The following is a 25578-nucleotide window of genomic DNA, read 5'->3' as shown; positions in this document are numbered from 1 at the left end:
TGGATAATGGCTAGCACTGGAATGCAGGATGTGCGTTTCATTCTATTTGGGGCTCGTCAGCTGGATCGACGAAGCTAGAGCAGCATATTTACAACTAAAGAACATCTGAAACTCAAAACAATTGTCAGCCAACACCAAGATCAGAACTTTCAATACAAATGTCAAGACAGTTCTGTTGTATGGGGCGGAAACGTAAAGAACTACAAAAGCCATCATCCAGAAGATACAGGTGTTTATTAACAGTTGTCTACGCAAGATACTTCCAATCCGTTGGCCAAATACTATCAGCAACAACTTACTGTGGGAGACAACAAAACGAATTTCAGCGGAGGAAGAAGCCAGGAAGAAGTTCTGGAAGTGGATAGGACACACATTGAGGAAATCACCCAATTGCGTCACAAGGAAACCCTCACATGGAATCCTGAAGGTCAGAGGAAAAGAAGAAGACCAAAGAACACATTACACCGAGAAATAGAGACAGATATGAGAAGAATGAATAACAACTGGATAGAACTAGAAAAGAAGGCTCAGAGCAGAGTGGGTTTGAGAATGCTGGTCGGCGGCCTATGCTCCATTGGGAGTAACAGGCGTAAGTAAGTTAGTAAGCTGGATGTACCTGCATCTCAGAGTTGATGTTCACTCTGGGACTCGAACCCAGTACCATTCGCTTCAAACGCCATCGTGTTATACACTTATTGTATAAGTTCTTAAGTTTTATCCTAATTTCAAAACAAGATGAAACAAAATTGCCAAGTTTTAGTTTCTTTCAAATGAAAACAAAACAAACATAAATATCACTTAATTACCTGGTGGTGTTTTTGTCAAATCTTTATTTTATACCTTTTTATAGTTTATTGTCGGTGATTTCTGGTTGGAAACGTTGACTTGAAAACAAAATCTAATCCTTTTAGTATAATAACAATCATATATTGCGCATCGTTTTATACTTCATTAACTTCATTTAAAAGTGTACTTGAAATGTCTTATTCTATAGTTTCTATGGTATATAATACAAAAATCAGTATGGATACAAAGTGAATTCATCATTTCATTTTTAATCATCAAAGGTGTAGTTTATAATTTAATTTCAAGAATACCGTATAGATCTTTATGTTCATAAGTATTGAAATATTTGTAATGGTCGTAATACCTGTAATAACTACAAGTGTTGGCAACTAATTCAGATGACATTCTATTATCGGTATGTTACGCAGAAATCTTATTAAAAGTTATTTATTTCGGCAAAAGATTTAAAAAGAAAATTCATACTGTAGGGTATAAAATAAAAATGTTATAGTTAAGTAATTTGCTAATAATATCTGTTATATTAAGTCTGGTATGCGGTATAAAAGAAACAACGACTTTCATTTTCATGGATGTGAAACAAATGTCGATTAATATACTTGTATTTAATAAATATATATATATCTTAAACGTATGCTCATCTGTGTCAGGTATAGAAGTTAAGTTGTTTCGCGGACAAAATCTTTAAGGGTTTATGTATTTAAAAAGTGTCACATATCAGATATGGTCTAACTTTTGATTGTATTTCATGTAGAATGCGTCAACCGAAAGAATGATAGCTAATATTACCAACTGTCTGCTATCAGTCTGTCCAGTGTAGCACCATTCGAGATTCAGGATGAAAAATACAGCTATAATGAAAGTAAGGGCCTAAAATGAAATGTTTATTGAAAATTAGTCTAATATCCAATACTAAACCAATACACTTGGTTCCCTTTGTTATCTTGAAGAGTTCAAGAACAAAGAACTGTGGGGGGCTAGGATCTGACTCCAATTAGATAGTATAGTACATATATTTTGTACATTCATTGATCTGGACAGGAAATCAAAGGGATGAAGCGAATAGAAGGGAAAGAAGCAAAAATGATACGCACTAAAGATAGCGGATAAGCCAACTCGCTTTGATCAAGCGTTAATCAATATTTATCATCACACAAAAATAAGCTACAGATATGTGATGAATAAGATAAAAAGTGTACACACATACGCTCGTTTAAAAAAAACACAGTCAGGTTTAATAAGTGAATAATTAACATAGTCAAAACGTGACTCGTGACGGGGAGGTAAATTGACTTGTTCAGAAGCTAGGATAAGGTATATGGGCTTAACATATCAACCGATACTACAGAACCAAGTAGAATAAAATGAATTCATTTTATTTCGTTAAGTTCTCATCAGCCACTTACAATATATTTTAGAATCATTATAAGCTGGAAAGTATTGTAGTAAACGTACAATCAGTTGGGGAAGAGCAATTTATTATTTACTGCACAACTACAGAGTGGTTTAGTTAAATGTGAAAATTATACATCGAATACATCATTTGCACAACTTTGAATTTCTTCTTGCAGTCTTCACTGTTCTTTCATTTCTGTTATTATATTGTTTGTTTTCAGTTTCCTTCTCTCTTCTCTTTATTTCAATCTTTTTAGTCTTCTGCTTGCAGACATTTCACTTCCGACTTGTGCTAAACAATACTTATATCTTCAGTCATAAGTAGTATATACTACAGTATTAAGTAGCTATTCCATTAAAAGATTAGATTTTTCAAGAGTAAACAATTAATTATTCTTCATCAGACAGATATATCTTAAAAGTTTCAAAGTCTTTCTACTTCTACTGATTTTATTCACTTCATTTTCATCAAAATAACATTAATTCTAAAATGATTAACTATACACAATTGCTTAATTGTAAGCTTATTTCTAAGGCCCTGATAATTATTCGGTGTGACTAGGGTTTGTTTTTTCTTTTCTTTTCTTTTTTTTTAATAAATATATAATGACCCTTTATTATGATTCATTAATTTAAAGAGTAACATTATTCAATTATAAATTATGGGATATTCAACTGCAATACTTTTTTTCTTCTTTTATACAAGATAATGAATTCAATGTGAATGTTATCAGTAAAGAAAAAAACAGAATGTTCCAGAGTTTTCTTATTCTATTTGAATAGAATGAATCGTTTTAAACTGATAAAAATTCTTTAATGATTGTCTTTGGTGATACCAAAATAATAATCATAATATAATAATGAAGCATAATTTAATGAATGGACAATTTAGGAAAGAATAATAAGAGATAATTGAAGTTATTTATCAAATTTTAGTCATTATTCTTGTGTCTATATATGTATGTATGTTGGTTGAAATAGTTCATTTTGTTAACAGACTAATTTCATTATATAGTTGAAATCATGAGTCAATTAAAGCTAGACCACCATGCAAAACCTGGAAGCACTGGGCGGCCGTTTCGTCCTGCTGTGGGATTCTTCAGCAGTGCGCATCTACGATCCCGCCTTGCGAGATTCCAACCCAGGACCCATTAGTCTCGCACGCGAGCACTTAACCTCTAGACCACTGAGCCTGCCGGCATCCAAAGGTGTCAATATCTAGTTTCAACCGATCCACGAAATTGAGAAACCGTGCACATTGTCTTTAGTGAGTTGATATCTCACAACAGACCTGGTTGAATTCCACTAATTTCACTTTGACAAAAAAAGTTAATATTACCAAAATAATATTAGATTAGTTTCTATATGTTATTCATCAGGAATCAAACTTAGTTGAAGGCATTACTGAATGTCATGAAATACTGCTTCGTTATCTTCTAGTATAGAACTCCTCCACAGTAAATACTTACGAGTATGTCATGGATTGAACTCATGTACTTTAGGTCCCTATAGTTGACTAAACAGTAGGAATCTCTCTACAATAAATAATTAGATTTGTGTCTATACATATCATGTAACTGTATGCAAAAAAGAATACGGATGACTTTCCTGTAGTTGAGCTGCCGCTAAAACTTGTTCGCTATTCCATACAAATATGAGTAGAATTCATTTATGTGAGTAAATCTTTTGTGATTAGTTATAGTATAGTGATGACTGCTGTCGATTTTGTCACAATGGCAGGTCATTTAGTTTTGTGATTTAGTCTCATACTTCATAGATGGAAGTTGGTTATGATTAAGATCTAAAAAACATTATACTGGTTACTAAATAAAAATAGACCGGTGTCAAAGCTACTTTTTACATTTAATACATTGATACACCTGTAATGACCATATTAAAAACCACGATCGGTGCAATTTAACGGTATTGAAACTAAGACAGATAGGTTTGCTGTCAAAGAATGGTTGTATTTCAATATTGCTAAATAGTTGACGTTGAAGATATAAACTATTATGTACAAAGTCATTAGTTTGAAATTGATACATTTAACAGAATGCAAAGAGGAAGGATTTCTAAGGAATCCTAAACCGGAACAAAACAGTAGTTCAGTGCACATTGACTTTCGGTGATTGTTTATTTATTATGTATCCATGAATTAAGCTGTTTCAAAAATGAAAAATCTTTACAAATTTAATTTCAATAGTAATAATAATTCAATAATCTAAATAGAATATTCAAAAAACAAAGAGAATAATTGTCTTCGATAACTTTTTCTTCAGACCTTCCAGTTATATATCCATAACTACAGGATTAGAAAACATTAAAACATAATTACAACGTTTTGGCTGAGTTATTTTCTGTGTGCAACTCTGAATGTGATCCATTTCACATTGATTACATCCGAAATACTAACCAAATTGATCAATTTTAAAGTTTAATAGATCATATAAAAAAGGGCAAGAGAAAATTATCTTCCAATTAAACAGGTCTTCAATGAGTAACTAAGGTGTTTTTGTCAAAACTTCTGAAAGTAAAAGCTACATTGGTTATTAATAATCACAAACACTGAGAGCTATTGAATGAAGTTATACACAACACTCTTTAAACAATTCAACATCTAAAATACTCATGAAAAAAGCAATAAACTTAAAAACTTAAAAAAAGTGGAGTTCAACCGGGTCTGTTGTGACATAGTAACTCACTGAAGAGAAAGGTGTACGATGGCGCAATTTCATGGATTGGTCAATTTGGACATTAACACCGTTGGATGCTGGCAGGCTTAGTGGTCTAGATGTTAATCATTTACGCGTGAGACCCATAGGCCCCGAGGTCGAATTCCGTGAGCGGGATCATGGATGCCCATCGCTAAGGAGTCTCATACTAGAACGAAACAGCCATCCAGTGCCTCCAGGTTTTCCATGGTAGTCTAGCTTTAATTGACTCATGAATTCAACTATTAAAATTATTATAATCTCCAATGAAAAACCCCTTTCTAACAATATTCAATAATTAGACAAATATTAAAATCAAACTTACATTAATCATTCAAATTAAAATGAATAAAGTGATAATGTTCATAGTGATAAGAATATTATTATTTATATTCAAATAGTTTTGATTGAAATGGAAGTGAATAATGAATAGAATATAAAGAAATTTTTCGCAAAGAAAAAGTTTCTCAATTATAATTTATTATTAAACTAAAGGTTTAATATGTTTATTATTAAGAATTAGATGGGTTAGATAAGGGAATTGAAATTTATACGATCTATGTGTGTGTGTATGTGTATCTAATGCACAGCTCTTGAATGTACAAATTAAGATAAAAACGGTAAAGATCTTTTTTTCAAAGTGTTATCTATTAGATCATATTCAATAATTTATATTGAACCAAAATCAAAAAAAAAGAAAAGAAAATGACAAATAAATAAATGAATCCCAGTGAAATTGACAATTTTTTTTGTTGTCGTGTGAAAACTTCAAGTTTTTTTTTCCATTTTTCAATTGGTTTTTTCCAAGTTTTTACCTTCCCTCCGCCCTCTTCAAAAAAGAGAAATGAATCATAGTTGATGTTATAAAGTAAATGAAATATCAAACTGATTATTAATGAATTACATAGTTCTATAAAGTAAATTTATTGATACAGTGTAGGACAATATGGGGTTGTAAGAATGATTTAATTTTGATCTGCTTAACTTTTAATTCATATCAATCATAGAAGCTTGAAAGTTGGGAAAACTCTTAAAGAGGATACAAGATTGTCTTTGTTGGCTGTTGGTCATTTCATTTTTCAAATACTTGCTTACTTAAAGAAAATTTGATAATTTATGTAGAAAAGTAAGTAGATTATATAACATTCTATTCTAAATTTCTGTAATAGTTTTTAAGATTGTCATCTAAAGTCGGAGGTGAGTAATTGGCCAAAACATTTTAATGTTGTCATGCTTACATATAATAGAATTATTGATTAAATTGTACTGATGTAAAGTGTACAGCACTGAAGAATACTATACTGGCTTATCTAGCCGTAAAATGACAGGAAACTTACAGAAATTATCCCAATTCAAGATATCAGTATACATAACCTCTACCTGTTAGCTTCAAACATGCCAGGAAATAACGAATAATTATTTGTAATAGAGGAAGTAATCTGAAACAGTAATATACTTACTTACTTACGCATGTTACCCCTCGTTGAGGAGTACGGGCCACCCAATAGTATTCTCCATCCAACCCTGTCCTGCGCAATCTTTTCCAGTTCTTTCCAGTTAACATTCATCCCGGCGTAATGTGTTCTTTCGTCTTCCTCTTTTCCACTCCCTTTCAGGGTTCCAAGTTAGGGCTTGCCTCGTGATGCAGTTCCGTCATTTCCTCAATGTATGTCTTATCCACTTCCAACGTCTTTTCCTAATTTCCCCTTCAGCTGGAAGTTGGTTTGTCCTCTTCCATAAAACGCCGTTACTGATAGTATCTGGCCAGTGAATGTTGAGTATTTTGCGTAGGAAACTGTCTATAAAAACTTGTACCTTCTTGACAATGGATGTAGTTGTTCTCCATGTTTTAGCTCCGTACCGTAGGATTGTCTCGACGTTCGTATTGAAGATTCACACTTCGAAATTAGTTGACAGTTGTTTTGAGTTCCATATGTTCTTCAATTGTAGGAATGCTGTCCTTGCTTTGCCAATGCTCGCCTTTACGTCTGCATCAGATACTCCCTCTTCATCAAATCCTTCTGAAACAGTAATATGACTAGAAATAAGTCACAATCGTACAGTTGAACAGATAGAAAGAGTTAGTGAGATTCAGAACATCTATTTTTCAACTTGACAAATACCTTGATACATCTTTTTGGTAATAATTTGCTTTAACTGATTACTTATCTATATTAACAGCTTAAGAAGTCTATAACCTATCACAAAGATAATTACTAGTAAATTCAACTTGAATGAAGATGGTGTTTGATATACTTTGCTCCATCTTCGTATGTTCTTTTGAAAAAACATACTATGAATAGATTGAATGTACTATATGAAATATAACATATGAAGTAAATAGAAGTCATTAGGAGAAAAAAATGGACATAAAATGTCAACAGATGAAATCGAATAAAGGTTAGTCTCTATTGAATATTATTAACTAGAATGCGTAGTAAGGGAGAATTTGTTGCAACAGTGAGTATTTGAACTAGATATTCATTAACGGGGTTTATTATTTGGTTGATAACAAAACGAATATTATTACTATTGAATATAAAATGCCATCTCTAACATGTTTAAAACTCATCAGGTGGATACACCACCATCTCAGTGTCCATAGACATAGTCACAATCAAACATAGTCATTTCCAATTCTCACACACAACACACTATACACTAAACTACTCACTTCACATAAACGTCACTTCGTGAAATTACAATCAAATATGATTCATTTGTAACATTTTATAGTTTGTCATTGTTGATATTAAGAACTCCATATGTTACAAGGGTCTTAATCACAAAAGAAACTGATGATTGTTATATGAAAGTAATAAATAAGTCAGTTTTTTTTTATTTTACAATTTAAGTGATCAAAAGTTGAGACTTCAATAGAGATAAAGTTACGTTTTATATATTTCATATAATAATAAAAACGGAAATATCAGACGTTTCTACTAAGAACTTAACTTTTGAATAAGAACTATATTGTAATTAACATTGAAATCTACAAATTCCATTTATATTTTATTTAAGACTTATCAACTGAATACTGTCACATCCCAGTGTTGATATTCATATTTTAACTTCAACTTATTACATTTTACTCTAAATATCAACATACTATCTACTGTACTAATAGAAAAAAGTTCAATTATATAAAGTTTACAATTACCATTAGAACTTACTAAATATTCAAATTAATTATTAAATGTAGATCAGGCAAAATTGTAGAAACTGAGAATTTAAACATAAAAATTATAAAACTCTCTCTCCCCCCTCTCTCTCTGTATATATATATATATCTATATGGTTGTTCAAACCTTTTGTCGTGCAGGCTAGACTTTTTTTCTTTCTTTTTTTTTTCAAAAAATAAACTTTCAAGTAGCATTTAAGTGTAAACTATTGCCTTCCGGGTAAAACGAAATACTTATCTTACGGTATATTTTAATTATAAAAAAACTTTTTATATGAGAATGATAGATATACACCATAATTATTAGTTTCTCATAGTGAAATTTTTATTTTTTTTTATTTTTTTAAATATTTTTTCATTAACAACACCGAACAGGTTTTAATTATTGAAATAATTATTTATATGGGTAACCAACGAAACATTTAGATTTTTTTGGTGTATACATAATGATCAATAAAATCTGTTATTTAATATTATGATCTTTGATATTGTGATTGTTGTTGTAACTGAATGAATAAGAGAACTTGGTAAACACAATATAGGTCACTACTCAGTGATCAATCAATTGTATGTATATCTCAGTTCAATAGGAGGTAATTTGCACTTCGTATAGTTCAGTGGTTAAGTCTTTGATTGTGAATCTGGGTGATATGGGCTTAAATCCGCCAATTAGTATCAGTCAACTTAAGATAAATTTTGTTGACTAGTGCCAAAATGAGCAAAAACTAGAATGAGTATTGTTTTCTGTTGACTACCTACAACCACCACCTCACATCTAAACATACTATAGAAGATATTGAGTCACCTAGACAAATGGCTACATTGCAACTTGATCGACAGAATTTGTGCAGTACTAAAAAAGCACCTTACATACATGACATCGATTACCACTCAGGAATCAAGCAATTGTAAAATATAAAGATTCTATGACCGTATAAATTTGGATGTGGTATCAATCGCTTAGAATTAATGCATAAAATTTGATAACTGAATGACACTTATTCATGAAAACTGAATTATCAACGTTTAGTTTTTGATGGACTGAATTTTGAAAAAAACGACAGAACAATCGGTCAACAAAGAAAATTGGTTTGCGGTTCATCAAAACAGTATACAAAATATTTATCAGAAAAATAAACATAATTAAATATCATAAGAAAATTAGTTACTGGATATGAACTATTTTAGTCACCCAGAGTCTATGAGGCTGAAACCTGATTATAAGGCTTAACACCTACTAATCCTAACAACTTTGGATAAATAAAATATTGGAATGGTTAACATCGTATGAGATTTAATTGGTCACATTGAACTAAGTTTGATAGATAAAGCAGTTCCTGCTGTTCATTTCATTATCCTGATGGAATTCTTTTAGTCATATCTGTAATGCAGCCATTTGATTTGGTGAACCGAATTCTATTTGATGAATTTTTTGTTATTCTGTTAATATGAATCTTAAAACAAAATTGTCTAACGAAGTTTCATCATTTAAAAGAACTACAGCATGACTTTTTAGTATTTACGTCTTCTCACTGACATCAAGGAAAGTGACTGGTCAGTCAATTTCGAACTACATACATACTGAATGGATTATCTCAATATTGTCAAATATTCACAAAAGTGCAAGTAAAGATGGATAGTAGTTAACATTGGAATCTAGATCGTACGTTTCATACTATTTACAATTCATTAATTTTTTGTGATTGAGACTCTCGTAACATAAAGAGTTCTTGATATCAACAACGACAAATTATAAACTGTTACAAATAAATTATAATTCATTATAATTACACGAACTAACGTTTATGTGAAGTGAGTAGTTCAGTGTATAATGTGTTGTGTGTGAGAATGGGAAATGAATTATGTTTGATTGTGATTGTATGTATGGACATTGAGATAGTGGTGTATCCACCTGATGATTTTTAAACATGTTGGAGGTCTCATTCTAGGTCTCACTTCTAAATATTATCAAAATTATTCAAAATAACGTTAATAATGGTGAATTATTTGATGAATGGTTTTATGCATAAATTGAAATCAATTTTCAGTCTTGTCGATTATAGTGATATTTGGAATTCGCTATTTTTCATCGTCAGTTAACTATAGTTAGACTGGTATATAAAACCAGAAAGTCCTGGATAGCTGTTTCAACTCCATATTTCCATCTTGTTATGCAGTGAATATCCACAATCAGCAAAGTCTAATTGCGCGTGTTTACTCTTTGAACGGATTAACAATTTTTGAGTTTATTGTATGATGTCTATAAAACACTATTTGATGTTTGTTACTCCCAACTCTAATTATTTTGGTGATGAAAGAGATATCGGGTCACGTTCAATGAATGATATGTTGTACAATTCGCTAATCTTCCAGTTGTTTATAATGAAATATGATAAACAATTTAGTTTGCCAAATAAAGGATAACTGGAAAAATAAATTAATTTATAAATTCACACAGTATTGTTTGTTTGAATCTTCCCATTGATGCTTAGGACTGCAAATGGTCAGTCTCTTATTGGCATATGTGCATACTGTGAGTATACTGCTTGTGAATTAAGGCTATATCAAGGCAATACGCACAGTATGCACATATGTCAATAAGAGACTGACCAGTTGCAGTCCTAAACATCGATGGGAAGATTCAAGCCAACAATACCAAGTGAATTTAAACTTATGATTGTTGAAATAGAATCATTTCATAGAAGTAAAGCAGTTACCTAACGATGACAGTAAATCACTAATATGGAGGCCGAACGAAAGTTTGGAATTGTTGGTTGTTGGATTCTGACTTAGTGTCTGCACTGAATATTTCTATCCACCAAATCAAAAGACCAAACGTGAGCTTGCTCAGACACTGATGAAATGTTGGCTTACAGTTGTTTTCTTGCTGATTACATAATCTTTAGATGGTGGTATATTTTCTAACATGAGTGGTTCACTTATGAACTGTAATTTGTTGTTTTGAATAACATCATTATTATAATCTAGTTCAAAAAAGAAACTCCTATTTAAAATTCACGGCAACGTTATTCAACAGATCTACCATAAAATGCGTCGTCAATAAACCATTCGGAACACAAAAATCAACATTATTAAATGTCTACGATAATTAATTGTCTAGGATTTCAGTGAATTAAATTAAAACTAAATCAAATTCCCAATGTATATCATTGGGTTTTTAGATATAAACAAGTTTGCAAATGCTGAAATTCGTTCAGACTTTAACTTATTTGGTATACTGTGAGTATCTAATACGGTCCGAGAATTATCAATAATAACAATCCTTCTATTGGAAAGTATACTAAGCTATGAATAAGTATATAAACTTTCTGCAACAATATCCATACTGATCAGTTTAATTTTCTCCTTTTAGAAAACTGAAAATTCAGTAATCACTTTGCAATCTGTCATATGAACATAGTTTTACTATGTTATTTATTTTTCCAGGATTACCGTTGAAAATTGCTGCTTTCTCTGGTAATGGTTTCATTCTAAATAAATTAAAAAATCGACCAATTACAAGTACTGAAGAGAGAATTGAAATTGAATTTCAAACAAAAGAATCAAATTCAAGTTTGTTTTGTTCAGGTAAGTATTCTGTTATAATCATTTTTGAGTATTGAACATGATTGTAGATGAATAAAATGTGTATTTTGAGTATTTACGTCATGAAATACTTTAAAGCATAAACTACTTGGAAAATTCTGGTTGATTGATAAAAAACGTTCGGTTGGTCAATGAAATTCAGTTAAAAATTTCACAAACAGAAGAGAGCTGAAAGTTTCAGGCTGGTCGTTTTGAGTACAGAAATACAAATGAAGTGAAAATGATGAAACAATTGTTATTTTATTTCATTCCGTTCACATTGTGTGGTTTGAGGTAGCCGGTCATCAAGAAACCTTGGACTAAAGCATCACGCTGGTCGGTACTCAGCAACGAGATTCTGAAGCAACTCGTACATCATGGGAGAAGCTAACCGGATTTTTTTCAGTTCGAGTCTCAAATGTTACCACTGAGTTATTTTTATTTTGATAATTACTAAATATATTTAGGGTTTATGAAATGAACAAATTTATCCCAGTATGAAAAAATATTTTGGACCAAAAAATTAAAATGAAGTTCAGGTTTAGAATGTTTAGAGGTTGGTATCCGAATCAGGTAAAATAAAATACATAATGGAACTCAAAATACTACTGATGCATTTTGTTAGTAACATATTGATGTGCAATAGAAGAAAATCGCTAAATGATTTGGTTAAATGTTTCCAAACAGAAATAAGGAGTTTGTGTTCGAGAGAATTTTGCATCATAATGAGCAGGGATAGATATGTAGACATTATTTTAATCATACATGAGTAGTCAGTGTATAATAAATGAACCGGAACAATGAACATTGTTCCATCTCCTAAAAAGTTTATCCATCTTTTTTTTCTGGTTTCTAAAAAGTTTACTTTCAAAAACAGTGTAAATATGGTAGTTTCAATACTTGTGTCTGCTAATGTAATTGTGAAATACCGAGTGTAACTCAACTGAAATGGGTAAACTGTTCAGTCTATTGTATGTATAAATATATCATAGAGATATTGGCCAGTGTTACTAAGACACATTTGTAGATAAACTGAAAAAGGATTTCAATACAATTTTAATTGGGACAATAACTGTTGGAATAATGTAGTTAACTAAGTAATTCGTTTTGTATAAGTGCACAATTAAAACTTAAGCAGGAAAGATTATCGCCGAAGTTCCAACCATGTGATTATAAATTGGTTAGGTTTTAGGATATTTTAGTAATTTTAATAGTTGAGATTCTGAGCCATTTGAAGCTAGACAATCATGGAAAACCTGACAGTAATGGATGGTCTTTTCGTCCTATTGTGGCATTCCTCAACGGTGCGCATTCACAGTACTTCCTCGCGAGATTCAAACACAGGACCTATGGGTTTCGCGCGCGAACGCTTAACTTCTAAACCACTCAGTCGGCGTACTGCTAAAGAGTCCCACAATAGGATGAAACGGCCATCCAGTCCTTTTACGTTTGGCATGGTGATCTAGCTTTAATTGACTCGTGACCTCAACTAATAAAAAATATAACTATGGAATTACTGTTATATCTTGTGACCGAGTGGATGCCTAGTCAATGTATGACGTGATAAAACCGTCAATCAGAGAGCAGCGAACTATCGATTGGAATAGTGACACACGAAAACTGTATGAGCAGTCTAGAGTGCTAACCGGTCCTGCTTTTGCCTAGCCCAGCCACTTAAGTCCAGAACACCAATAACAGCCTCTGCAATATGAATCATTATTTTCAAACATACTGGGTTTATATACCAAACAAACTGACCACATTTGTACAAGATTTAGCCGAATGTGGCTGTGAATAGGGGGAGCAGCAATTAATAGACTGGGGATAACTCATGAATGGTAAATCGTACAATAATAGTCCAAAGGGTCAAAATAAAGCTCACAATGAAAGGAACATGAATATGAGTAGTTTAGTTATTTAGCAATTATACAATAAAAATATGTACATAATATTGGTCCATAAATGGACCTCAAAGTTACCATTCACTATTGTTATCGGGGCATAACAATTACGTTCAATCATAAGATGTAAAAATTATTTTTTTTAAATTTTCAATCTTCTTTTTTGCACCTATTTTTTTAAGGGAATATTTAAACTTAATTAATCATTACTAATTAAAACAAGTAATATGATTTGGCAAACTAAACTATTTAATGAAAATAATGAGTAGGATATATAGAAGTTGACAACAGGAAAAAAATAATTTTTTCCTAAAAATATCATCACTTGTATATGAAATAAAACTAATGTAGATGGAATACACATAGAAAAACTGTTTCTTGACGAAGGTTGTTTTTTTCTAAGAAAATAAAGATTATTATCAATGGAAGTTAGAAGAAGCCACAATGTAAATCATTAATAATATCACTTTAAATTGTTTATTCTTATCCTTTCAATCTTTCACACACTCACACACACGCACATACATACACTTTTATATCTACATATGTATATGCATCCATGTATAGAATTAGAACTGATTTTAAAAAAAAACGTTTTTTTAAGTATTATTATTTCATTTAGTTTGTATAGAATGATAATGATGAAAAACTGACCTAGAGTTAAATTATTATTTTTTTTATTTTTTAACGATTAAAAAAATATAAATAATTTTTTCTTTTTTTTCACAAGGGGGGGTTTGTTTATTTATTTCTAAAATATAAAAAAATAGTTAGAATACTTGATATGGATATAATCATGTATGAAAGATTTTAAAAGTAGTTTATTCTACTTATATATATACTAATGAGTTCATTATTAATGATAAGTAATTATTGTCTCTCTCATTATAAATCTTTCTCTCCAGGTCACCTTTTAAATGAAAAAATTAAGAAGAGGTTTTTTGTGGAGATTTTAACTATGAAAAATTAAGAATCTTATTATATTTAAAATATGTTTTAGTAAAATGTCATAGTAACTAGCAGTAGAATTTAGGACACCCATTTTATTTTGTCAAAGCTCACCTAAATTCTTAGTGTTGATGATCATAGCCATACTTTTGGTTATTAAATGATCATGTTATACCATAGGCTACTAAGCCTAGATAGCGTTTGGCTAGTGTAATGAGGATGAATTAGGTTTGTAAGTGATTGTATTTAGAGATTGATCAATTACATTCTTTACTATCAACGGGAAGATGGAAAAACTTACAAATTTTAAATGAAATGTCCAAGTATTTTTTTATCAAACTAAAAATATTTTCATGTTTAATAATAAAATTATATTTTAATTCATAATAGAATATAGTTTCCACCATAAATCGTGAATAACAAAAGATAAATGGATACTCGACAGTTATATCATCATCCTCTTTGTACTATACACTAGTATGTACTTATCATCATACATGGAATTGATTTGAAGCTATCGATTCACTTAATGAATGATGTATCATTCGGACATCAAGTCAAAACACGAATTAATGAACACTTGTAACCGTAGTTTATTTATGATATAGTTTCATCTTAAACAAGTCACAGTCACAAGAAGAACTTTATTGATACCGCATGTTACAACGTTTCATTATTACTTGTAGGGTAATTTATTTCGAAGTTAGCTAATGTCAGTGCACAGCAAAAAATGATCTTTAAAATGGACGAATCTCTACAATTCGTTTTTTATAAATTAAAAACCAGCTCTTATCCAAACGGTATGACTTATTATAATGCTATTTAGGATATATGACGTCTAATAATAAAGATTATAACTCTAGGAATTAAACAACTGTAATTAAATAACTGTTACAGCTTTCAGAGACACGAGATTTGTAACGCTTACAATTATTTTACTTTCAGTCTATGGCGTTTGAGGGAGATTGTTGGATTTTGTAGTTCACATCACGGCGAGACTTCAGTTAGATAACTATTCGAAAATAAAAGGCATTGAACGGCTACTTTGTTGTGTAATCGATTTCCATTTCTATAGTGCACGCCCGTGACCGCACAAGAGATCTAATCGAGGGTCTTCAGGTCAATGAGAGTGAGTTCTCTGATGACGACACTGGAAGTTGGTTGTCAAAATATCATGAATTGTTTGAATTAAGGAATATCCATCATTATATGGCAGCTCACTAGTCTAAAGGTTAAGTTTACGCAGAGAGACCTGAATGTCCTGGATTCGCTCGCCAGTGGAGTCGTGAATGAGCACTCTTGAGGAGTTTCAAACGACGAACAAGTAGTTTTCAGTGATTGTCTTACTAACATCAGTTGATGATTAGAACTATAAAATTCTGTCTTCATCTTTTTGTTACCCAAAAATAATTTTGTGAAATATGGTTTAAAGTGACTAATTCTTTCAAGTAAAATGCTATCACCTGAATAACAAAGGTATTAAGTTAAAACAATAAAAGTCAGTAGAATAGAAGTTTCTTATGAGTTGAAAAAAGCGTGAGGCTTGAATTTCGAAGTTGCCACCTAACACCACGGAAGAATTAAAATACATCATGACGAATAATTGAACTTACAGAATGAACTGAATACTTATTATATTTTGATGTGATCGTATGACAGTGTTGTGATCTATTAAACCGCTTGAACAATTTATCACTTCTGACACCCCAATGCATATTAGACGGTATTTACTTAAACTGAAAACTAAATAAATAATGAAATTGAAGAACCCAAACTACTGGTACACGTTTCTCACAAGAGATTTAGATTAATTTCTCAATTTCAGTTTAGTTATAAGTTGGAATCAACCGAGAAACTGTTATAAACAAGAAAACACTGGGTAAATACTTAAATGAATCACTGAATCTTAAGTGGTCCTAAGGTGTCGTGATTAACATGAGAACTGAAGGTCTTTGGTTCTATCTTTAGAAGGATCGTAGGTGCTTAATGCTGAGGACTCCCGAACTATGACGAAACAGCCATCCTGGAACCATAGTTTCTTAATAACTGTCTTATCAAACTTTGTTCGTGACAATAATAAGTTTATTAACTTTCAAAATTGACAAAATAAATATTTAACTTTGCATTTAACTTATGTATACATTTTTCAGGTAGTGAAACACAATTACTTCGTTTAGATATGGTCAACGGGTTACTGAAAGTATTTCTACACTTACCAATCACCGAAACCGATATTCAATTAGATTTGGCAGAAGGAAATAATGCAATTACTCAAAATCATGGCATTTACCGAAAAAACAAGCTATCAAGTTTATTTCAGTTGGATATATTGATTCAATCTAAACTAGACCCAACATTACGACTAGACGATAACCAATGGCATTCTATAATATTGGAAAGATCAAACTCATTGGTATATATATATATATATATATGTTGAATATAAGTGATATGTTTAGTTGAAAAATGACCATACATATATTTTACTTTCTTAACTCAAATGGCGACCCATTTATCGAGAGCTACCTTCAAACTATATAAAGTCTTTACAAAACTACCTACGCAAATGGCAAACTTATGCTAACTGATAATAAGCTTAAAAACTGCATACTCTGTTTTCCGCTGAAAACCTGTACAGAGTATTTGTGGAACACTAGTTCATTGATGGTTACGGATAAGAGTATTGTTAGACTGCAAATTAACCAAGACCTAAATGAAACTTAAATTTTAACTCAGTAATTAAAAGGTATCATACTCTACTGGAAACATGGCAGTTATAATTTCAGTTCAATGCAAGTTCGTGAACTTGTACCACAGAGAATTAACACAGTGGTTCAATCTTGTTTTTTTGTCACCGGACAGTCACGAAGAAAGACATTTATCTTGAGGAGCTATTGAAGAACCATAGATATCCGAAAATTACTTAACAGCTGTTTCGTCTCAGTTTAGAACTTTTCATCTGCAATACACACCCACTATATCACCAGTGAGTGAGATCCGAAAAAGGAGTTCTACCAAGTCTGTCGCAGAGATATCAACTCACTGAAGACAATTGGTGAACGGTCGCTCAAAATCGTGGATTGGTTGAAGTTAGACATTAACACCGTTGGATGCCGGCTCAGTGGTCTATCGGTTAAAGGCTTCGGCTCGAGACTGGTAGGTCCTGGGTTCGAATCCCACGAGTGCGGGATCATGGATGCGCACTGCTGAGGAGTCCCATAATAGGAGGAAACGGCCATCCATTGCTTCCAGGTTTCCGATGGTGGTCTAGCTTCAATTGACTCGTGATTTCAACAGTGAAAATACTAAATTCTCCACAAAAAGCCCTCTGATGTACATAGAAGAATCAAAAAGGAAATCATTACTTTCATTAGTGACAGTTATTATTTGAGTTACATTTCTTTGATGGAGTTTTATTCCGTGAGCTGGATAGTTTGGTTGTGGAGCTTTCATTATTCTTCTGAACGACATCGTCAACACAAACTTCTACATATTTTTACTTGGTATTTTGTAATACTTTACGTTGGAATCACGAGTATACTTTCATGATATAAGAACAGATTATCTATGCAGATTCAAAATGACTATCAAATGTAACGACACCTGAAAAATCTTTTAATATTCAGGCTAAACAGAACCACTAAATCAATCAGAATGATTCAATCTAAATAAGCGATGTTTTGTTCAACCGGACGCTTATTTAATTACTATAAAATGAACAAATTTTTTGTTAAAGTTTATCTATCTATACAATCATAAAGCTTTAAAGTTATTCCTTGAGTATTTTATACGCCATCATTAAATAGTTGAATATTCATTGATGATTATAATCAGTAAATATATAATATTAAAGACGAAAAACACGAAGTTCAGCGAAGAGACCTCTTTACAACGAATTTTTTATCAAGCTGTACAATCGTATATATATGAAAATTTGTTTTTGTTAAAGTACTAATTCCGTGAGGACATGTGAACACTAATAACTAAGATGATGTAATAGAAAGATTACAAGACTAGATTATGTAATACGAGTAATAATAATAGATTTAGTGAATGTAATAAAATGATTAAAATGGATAAAATGTGATTGTTACAATAGTTAAAGGTCATTAAAGGTTATAGAGGTGTAAAAATATATAAGGTGATATGATAAGCATTCATGAATAAAATAATGTGGATATAAGACAAAAGTAAATGGGAATGCAGTGATAATAATAATAATAATATTAATAATAATAATAATGGAATAATAATATTAATTAAGGCCACGGTAATGATAAGACGTACTTCTTTTGTACGCATAGTTCTGGTTTAAGCTCATGTATGATAAGAGCTTCGGCTATTTTTAAGAGTTGGATACGAAGAAATCTAGATAGATTGAACGAATCATATCAACAACCTTAAAATCAAACTGTAGATCCATAGAATGCTTACAGTCGATTAGATGTTCAAGTAAAGAACTCCTAACTGCTTTCCTTTCACCCTTGTAGAACCAAACTGACATATGTTCTCGCATCCGAGTTGAAAGCGAGCGCTGGCTACGACCAATGTACCTTGCTCCATAAGAGCAGGTGAATTAGTAGATGCACATGGAATTATCTTTCAAATATATATATATATATATATATAAGTAATTTTATAGTTGAGATCATGAGTCATTTGAAGCCAGACCACCATGGAAAACCTGAGAGCACTGGATGGCCGTTTTGTCCTATTGTGGGACTCCTCAGCAGTGCGAATCCACGATCCGCCTCGCAAGATTCAAAGACAATGGTGAACGGCTGCTCAAACGTCGTGGATTGGTTGAAGTCAGACATTAACACCATTGGATGCCGGCTCAGTGGTCTATCGGTTAAGTGCTCTGGTGCGAGACTGGTTGGTCCTGGGTTCGAATCTCACGAGACGGGATCGTGGATACGCACTGCTGAGGAGTCCCACAATAGGAGGAAACGGCCATCTATTGCTTCCAGGTTTTCCATGGTGGTCTAGCTTCAATTGACTCATGATTTCAACTATTATGTATATATATTCAATCTTATAAATTTGTATTACCCTTCTATATAAATTTTTTTCATTTTAATTATTTTTTAGTTACAAGTGTACATAGATAACAGTTTGGTATTTACACGTTTACTTGGTTCACCTAATTATCAACGTCTATATCTATTACATACACAAATTATTGTTTTAGGTGGATCATATAAATTAGGTGATATATATCAAATGAATTCAATGAATATTATATCGGATAATAATTTTATTGGTTTTATTTCAAAAGTAAGTCATAGATTATGAAATCCTTTTACATATAGTTATAATTTGAATGCTAACTATTTATTGTTACCATGAATGATCATTCGGAAAGCTGAAATATTTTGATGGAGTTTTGTTGTCTGAGCTGGATGGTTTGGTGGAAGCTCTTACATACCTGTGTAGTATCGTCGATAAAGAAAGAGGATCTAGTGCGGACGTAAAGGCGAGGATCGGTAAATCAAGGTCCTCATCCATACAGTTAAAGAATAAATGGAACTCAAAACAACTGTCAAGAAATATCAAAGTCAGAATCTTCAATACGAACGTCAAGACAGTCCTACTGTATGAAGCTGAGACGTGGAGAACTACTACAACCATCATCAAAATGGTACAAGTATTTATAAACAATTGTCTACGCAAGATACTCAATATCCGTTGGTCGGATACCAACAGTAACAAACTACTATGGGAGAGAAAAAGTCGGTTCCTGTCTGAAGAGGAAATCAGGAAATGACGTTGGAGGTGGCTGTGATATATACTTCAGAAATCATCAGGCTGGATCACATAGCGAGCGATTGGAGTCCTTAGGTGTCAAGAACAAAGGCCCGACGAAGGAACACATTATGCCAGGAAATAGAATCCAGCATCAAAAGAATAAATAGGACATGAGAACTCACAACAGAGTTGGAGATTGCTAATCTGTGGCCTATGCTCAAAAAGGGGTGAAAGGCGTAAATATGTAGTAAATACATACATCTGTAGCGCTTTGTTTAAATAAAACTATTTGGTTGCAAGTCTTATAAAAGATGAGTTGTACATACCAGTTGAACTAAGGAGGCATATTTTATCCTATTTGAGACGAGTTAGCTGCCAGTTAGCTACATCCAGCTATTTATACTCATACTGAGATTCCAACTCAGTGCCTTTTTCTCACATAGCCAACCCCATTACGATTAATCTGCTGTATCTACACAACTACCAACTTGTTCACCAGGTATGATGTTTATATTTTTGTTAAAAAAATGTTTAAGTTATCCCGTTGTTAATGGTATAGGTCGGAATCGCTTGAGTGCGTGCCCTCTTTAATATATGACGTGATGATCCCCGCCAATTGCAGAGCAGTGAAGTTATCAATCGACCCAATGACACACAAAACCCGTATAAGCAGTCTTGAGTACTTATCAGTCCTGGTTTCTGCCTAGTCCAGCCAGTTAAGTCCACAACACAAATAACAGCCTCTGCAATATGAATCATTGTATTTCAAACACACTAGTTTTATATACCAATCAAACTCACCACATCATACCATAAAATAGAAAATAACATTTGTACAAGATTCGGTGAGGAACAGTAATTAATGGACTAGGGATAACTCAAGAATGGCAAAACGTATAATAATAGTTCATAGGTCAAAATAAAGCTCATAATGAAAGGAACATGAAAATGAATAGTTAAGTTACTTAGCAATTACGCAATAGGAAATATACATATCACATTGGTCCATAAATCGTCCACAAAGTTACCATTCATAAATCTTCACGGGATATAACAGTGTTTTATTGGCAGATGTTTATCGTAAACGAATTGTCTCAAATTTGTCATTTTAACTCAAAATGTTTATTATCTAGAATATGCTACTTAACTTTTTCCATCATTTAATACACTTTCATTTCTTTAACTCATCATATCATTTAAATGATTTATGACATTTCAAGATTATTACCTTACCACATTACATTTTCAGGCTATTTTTCAAGCAGATGCACTTGAAATGGATATACTAGAGTTTACTTTATCAAGTTTACATGGTTTTCGAATTCAATCAATATTACCTTTAACAAATAAAACTTATGATCAAGTTAATGAAATCAACCCATATACTACTAATAATACTACTGAACCAATTCAATTCATTCATATATGTGATTTAATTAATAATATGAATCAAATGATTACATCATCAATTTCTTTTAATTCAACAACAATTTTGAATGAAAATATGTTTATTACTTTAAAATTACCAACATTTCTTTTATTAGATCTATTACAGAATTCTGTGGAATGTATTCAACAGAATTCAAATGATCCAATCAACTTGATTAATACATTAAAATGGATTAATATAGAAATACAATTTAGTTACTATGCAACTAATCATAATGGTTTACTTTTCTTATTAAGAGATGATATTGATGGTAGATTGAAGCATTACAGTTTTATTAAGGATTATAATGAACAATTATCAAATGAAGATCATTTAGATGGGAATCTATTAATTGGTGCTGAATTTCGTCATAATAATCTATATCTTATTATACAAAAGAATAAACAAATATGGTTTGATATGAAATTATATACAAGATCTAATCAATTACGTAATATACATAAGTTACATATAAAATATACAATGATATGGTTAATCAATGAAAATAATCATTCATTAGATAATTTATGGCCATTAATTAAAATAAATTATGATGATTCAATGGAGAATTGGATGACTGTGGGTCCAAATAATCATTATAGTACTAATAATGGTAACTATTTGACCTTAATAAATAATGAACAAGAATTGAAATTAATGAAAAATTTAAAAGTAGTCAATTATGTTTATGAGAAAATATGGGAGAATACATTATGGTTTGGTAGAACTTTATATTTAAGTGGTATGAATTATACAAAATCTATTGAAAATGGACTATTTATACCAGGAATTCAAAATATTCATAATAAATATCAACATTTCCAAGGTTGTATTACTAGGTAGGTGTTCAGTTAGACTATACTATTTTAGATGTATGATATTCAATGATATGATACATTTTTATTCTACTTATTGTTGATGCTATGTACAATGGCTGATATGATTGAACATTTTTATTATCATAAGGGGTTTTTGTGGAGATTTAGTATTTTCTTAGTTGAAAGCGTGAGTCAATTGAAGCTAGACCACCATGGAAAACCTGGAAGCACTGGACGGCCGTCTCGTCCTATTGTGGGACTCCTCAGCAGTGCGCATCCAAGATCCCTCACTCGCGAGATTCGAACCCCGGACCTACCAGTCTCGCACCAGAGCACTTAACCGATAGATCACTGATCCGGCATCCAATGGTGTTAATGTCTGACTTCAACCGATCCACGAAATTGAGCAATTATTCACCAATGTCATCAGTGAGTTGATATCTCCCAACAGACCTGTTTGAACTTCACTGGTTACTGCTTCTCAGAAGGACTCCAAGAAATACCTCTTGAAGCCAGTCACTAGTGAGCACATGATCATTATAAGAAGAGGGTTTGGTGGAGATTTTAGTAATTTTATAGAGCTGAGGACTGGTAGATCCTGAGTTCGAATCTCGCGAGTGAGGGATCGTGGATGCGCACTGCTGAGGAGTCCCACATTAGGATGAAACGGCCGTCCAGTGCTTCCAGGTTTTCCAAGGTAGTCTAGCTTCAATTGCCTCATGATCTCAACTCTATAAAATTACTAAAATCTCCACCAAACCACTTCTGATAAAGAAATTTTTGTCAATTTTGACCAAAACTAACCTAACTGATTATTATCTTACTGTAGTGAACAAACACTCAAATGAGGATAACCAAATTACTGTATAATACAACATTACAGAATATCTTGGTAAAATATGAGAACCATACTTGGTTTGCAAATCTTTCATCAATTGTCTTTCACATTCTGTATGATTCTTCCAATTCATAATTGCTTTCTATTTCTCGATCTTCTTAACCTTTTGTTGCCATGCATTTCATTTCCGACTGATGTCATATACTACTTAAGTCGAAAGATATAAGTAGCATACACCACACTACAGTAATCATAGCATACTTGATTAATCATTCAAACTATTAAGCACACTGATAATATATAATTATGATATATTGGATAGAATTAGACACCACAACTTTGCCAATAAACTAATGGACAAAATGAATATTGGATTTTATTTATCAACTTAATGTTAATATTCATTTTAAATCTTCCTAACTATTCATCATTCAAAAACTACCTTCCATTGTAAAATGTCAATTACAATCAAATAAATTACATATAATCGTTTTTAATTTTTTTTTATAGATAAAATGACATATTTGATTGCACCGCCCTGCCCCCCCCCGCTTTTTTCTTTCGAAGAAATAGTATCCACTGAAGTTTCACTTTTTTCTGTTACAGTAAACTATTTAATTTCAATTAACTATCAAAGTATAATTGAAATGAATTTAATGAAAATATCTATCAGAATGTTAGTAATCACTGATGTATGTACGTAAGAAGTTCTACGTTGTGACTGACTGACTGAATCATTGATATGTATGAATTGATGTTAGAATAGATTAATATCTGTTAACTTGATTAATATCTAAAAACATAAATAATCAAATGGTAAATATAATAATTAGTTTGTTTTTTTAAAAAAGGAAACAACGACAGATGAAAATTAAATTGTTTAATAAAAACAAACAATCAACAATAGATTTATTCATGTCACTGTTCAATTAGCAGAGTGTTATGATTTATCAATGATTTTGTTCAGAAAAATTATATTAATCAAATACATTGATATTAAATTATTTATCTTGTTATTGTTTGTACTGGAAATATGTTGGTTTTTTTGTTTTTTGGAATGCGCATTGCTGAGGAGTCCCACAATAGGACGAAAAGGCCGTCTTGTGGTTCCAGATTTTCCGTAGTGGTCTAGCTTCAATTGACTCATGATCTCAACTATTGACATTATTATAATATCCACAAACCCCTTCTGATATTATTCATGTGCTCACTAGTGACTGGCTTCAAGTGGTATTTCTTGGAGTTCTAGTGAGAAGGAGTGACCAGTAGAGTTCAATCAGGTCTGTTGTGAGATAGTAACTCACTGAAGACAATGGTGGATGTGTCGCTCAAATTCGTGCATAGGTTGAAGTTAGACATTGACACCGTTGGATGCGGGCAGGCTCAGTGGTCTAGTGGTTAAGCGCTTGGGTTCGAAACTCGCGAGTGAGATCGTGTATGCGCACTGCTGAGTCCTACAATAGGATGAAACGATCGTCCAGTGCTTCCAGGTTTTTTTCATAGTGGTGTAGCCTGAATCGACTCATGATCTCAACTATTGAAATTAAAATAAATGTTTTGTTGTATGCAAAATTAATCAGCTAAACGTACTTAGATCCCAGTATTGATGTTCATACAAGAATTCGAACATATTACATTTTACATCAAACACATAAACATTTTTGTGATAGTTAAAAGTATTTGAATTTGTGTACAAATTGAGAATTCCCGAAATAACGTAATTTAGATCCAGAAGAACTAGATGGACACTAACAAACATATTGTATTTAGAATTTGAAGTCAGGCACAAATCAAGAACAAATGATTCATTAGTTCATATAAACATCACAATTTTTCATTGAACTAAAGAGTTCAGATGGTCATTAATTATTCCGTAGACATAAAAGATACATCGTTTTATACTTAGATATGGTACATGTTGTCTTTTATCAGAAACATTTTGCTCTGATGTATTTACCATGGTGATAAGTATCAGTACCACTGAAAAATTGTAATCAATTTTAAACATATGAATTATCACTTAGTACTCGAGTCCCAGAGTGAACATCAACTCTGAGATGCAGGTACATCCAGCTGAAGAGTCCCAAATAGGACGAAACGCGCGTCCTGGATTTCACTGCTAGCCACTACCCATCTTTGCTTATATGAATTATCAGTTGCAAACTTGAATAATACTAACTTCAAAGAATATTTTCTTTACATTGAATCATTATAACTTGA

The 25578-nt window shown here is 31.8% G+C and overlaps 1 protein-coding gene and 1 non-coding gene across 2 annotated transcripts in view; one reads left to right on the top strand and one right to left on the bottom strand.

Annotated features, from left to right (window-relative positions):
- Positions 1-7273: 7273 nt before the first annotated feature.
- Smp_141310 (putative neurexin) overlaps positions 7274-25578 on the top strand; it is a gene marked incomplete at both ends in the record, with an annotated part of 43927 nt that continues 25622 nt past the window's right edge. Inside the window, 5 exons of the mRNA XM_018793311.1 lie at positions 7274-7310; positions 11539-11679; positions 16676-16834; positions 19633-19802; positions 21523-22541. Coding sequence (XP_018647836.1) covers positions 7274-7310; positions 11539-11679; positions 16676-16834; positions 19633-19802; positions 21523-22541 — 1526 coding nt within the window. The remainder of the gene's footprint in view (positions 7311-11538; positions 11680-16675; positions 16835-19632; positions 19803-21522; positions 22542-25578) is intronic.
- Positions 10589-10821, bottom strand: Smp_tRNA_01991_Gln_TTG.1.1. Its single transcript has one exon. It is a non-coding gene (tRNA).

The sequence above is a fragment of the Schistosoma mansoni genome, chromosome 1, assembly GCF_000237925.1.
Source record: "Schistosoma mansoni strain Puerto Rico chromosome 1, complete genome".
Taxonomy (NCBI): Eukaryota; Metazoa; Platyhelminthes; class Trematoda; order Strigeidida; family Schistosomatidae; genus Schistosoma; species Schistosoma mansoni.
This window is presented reverse-complemented; position numbering and strand designations above follow the sequence as displayed.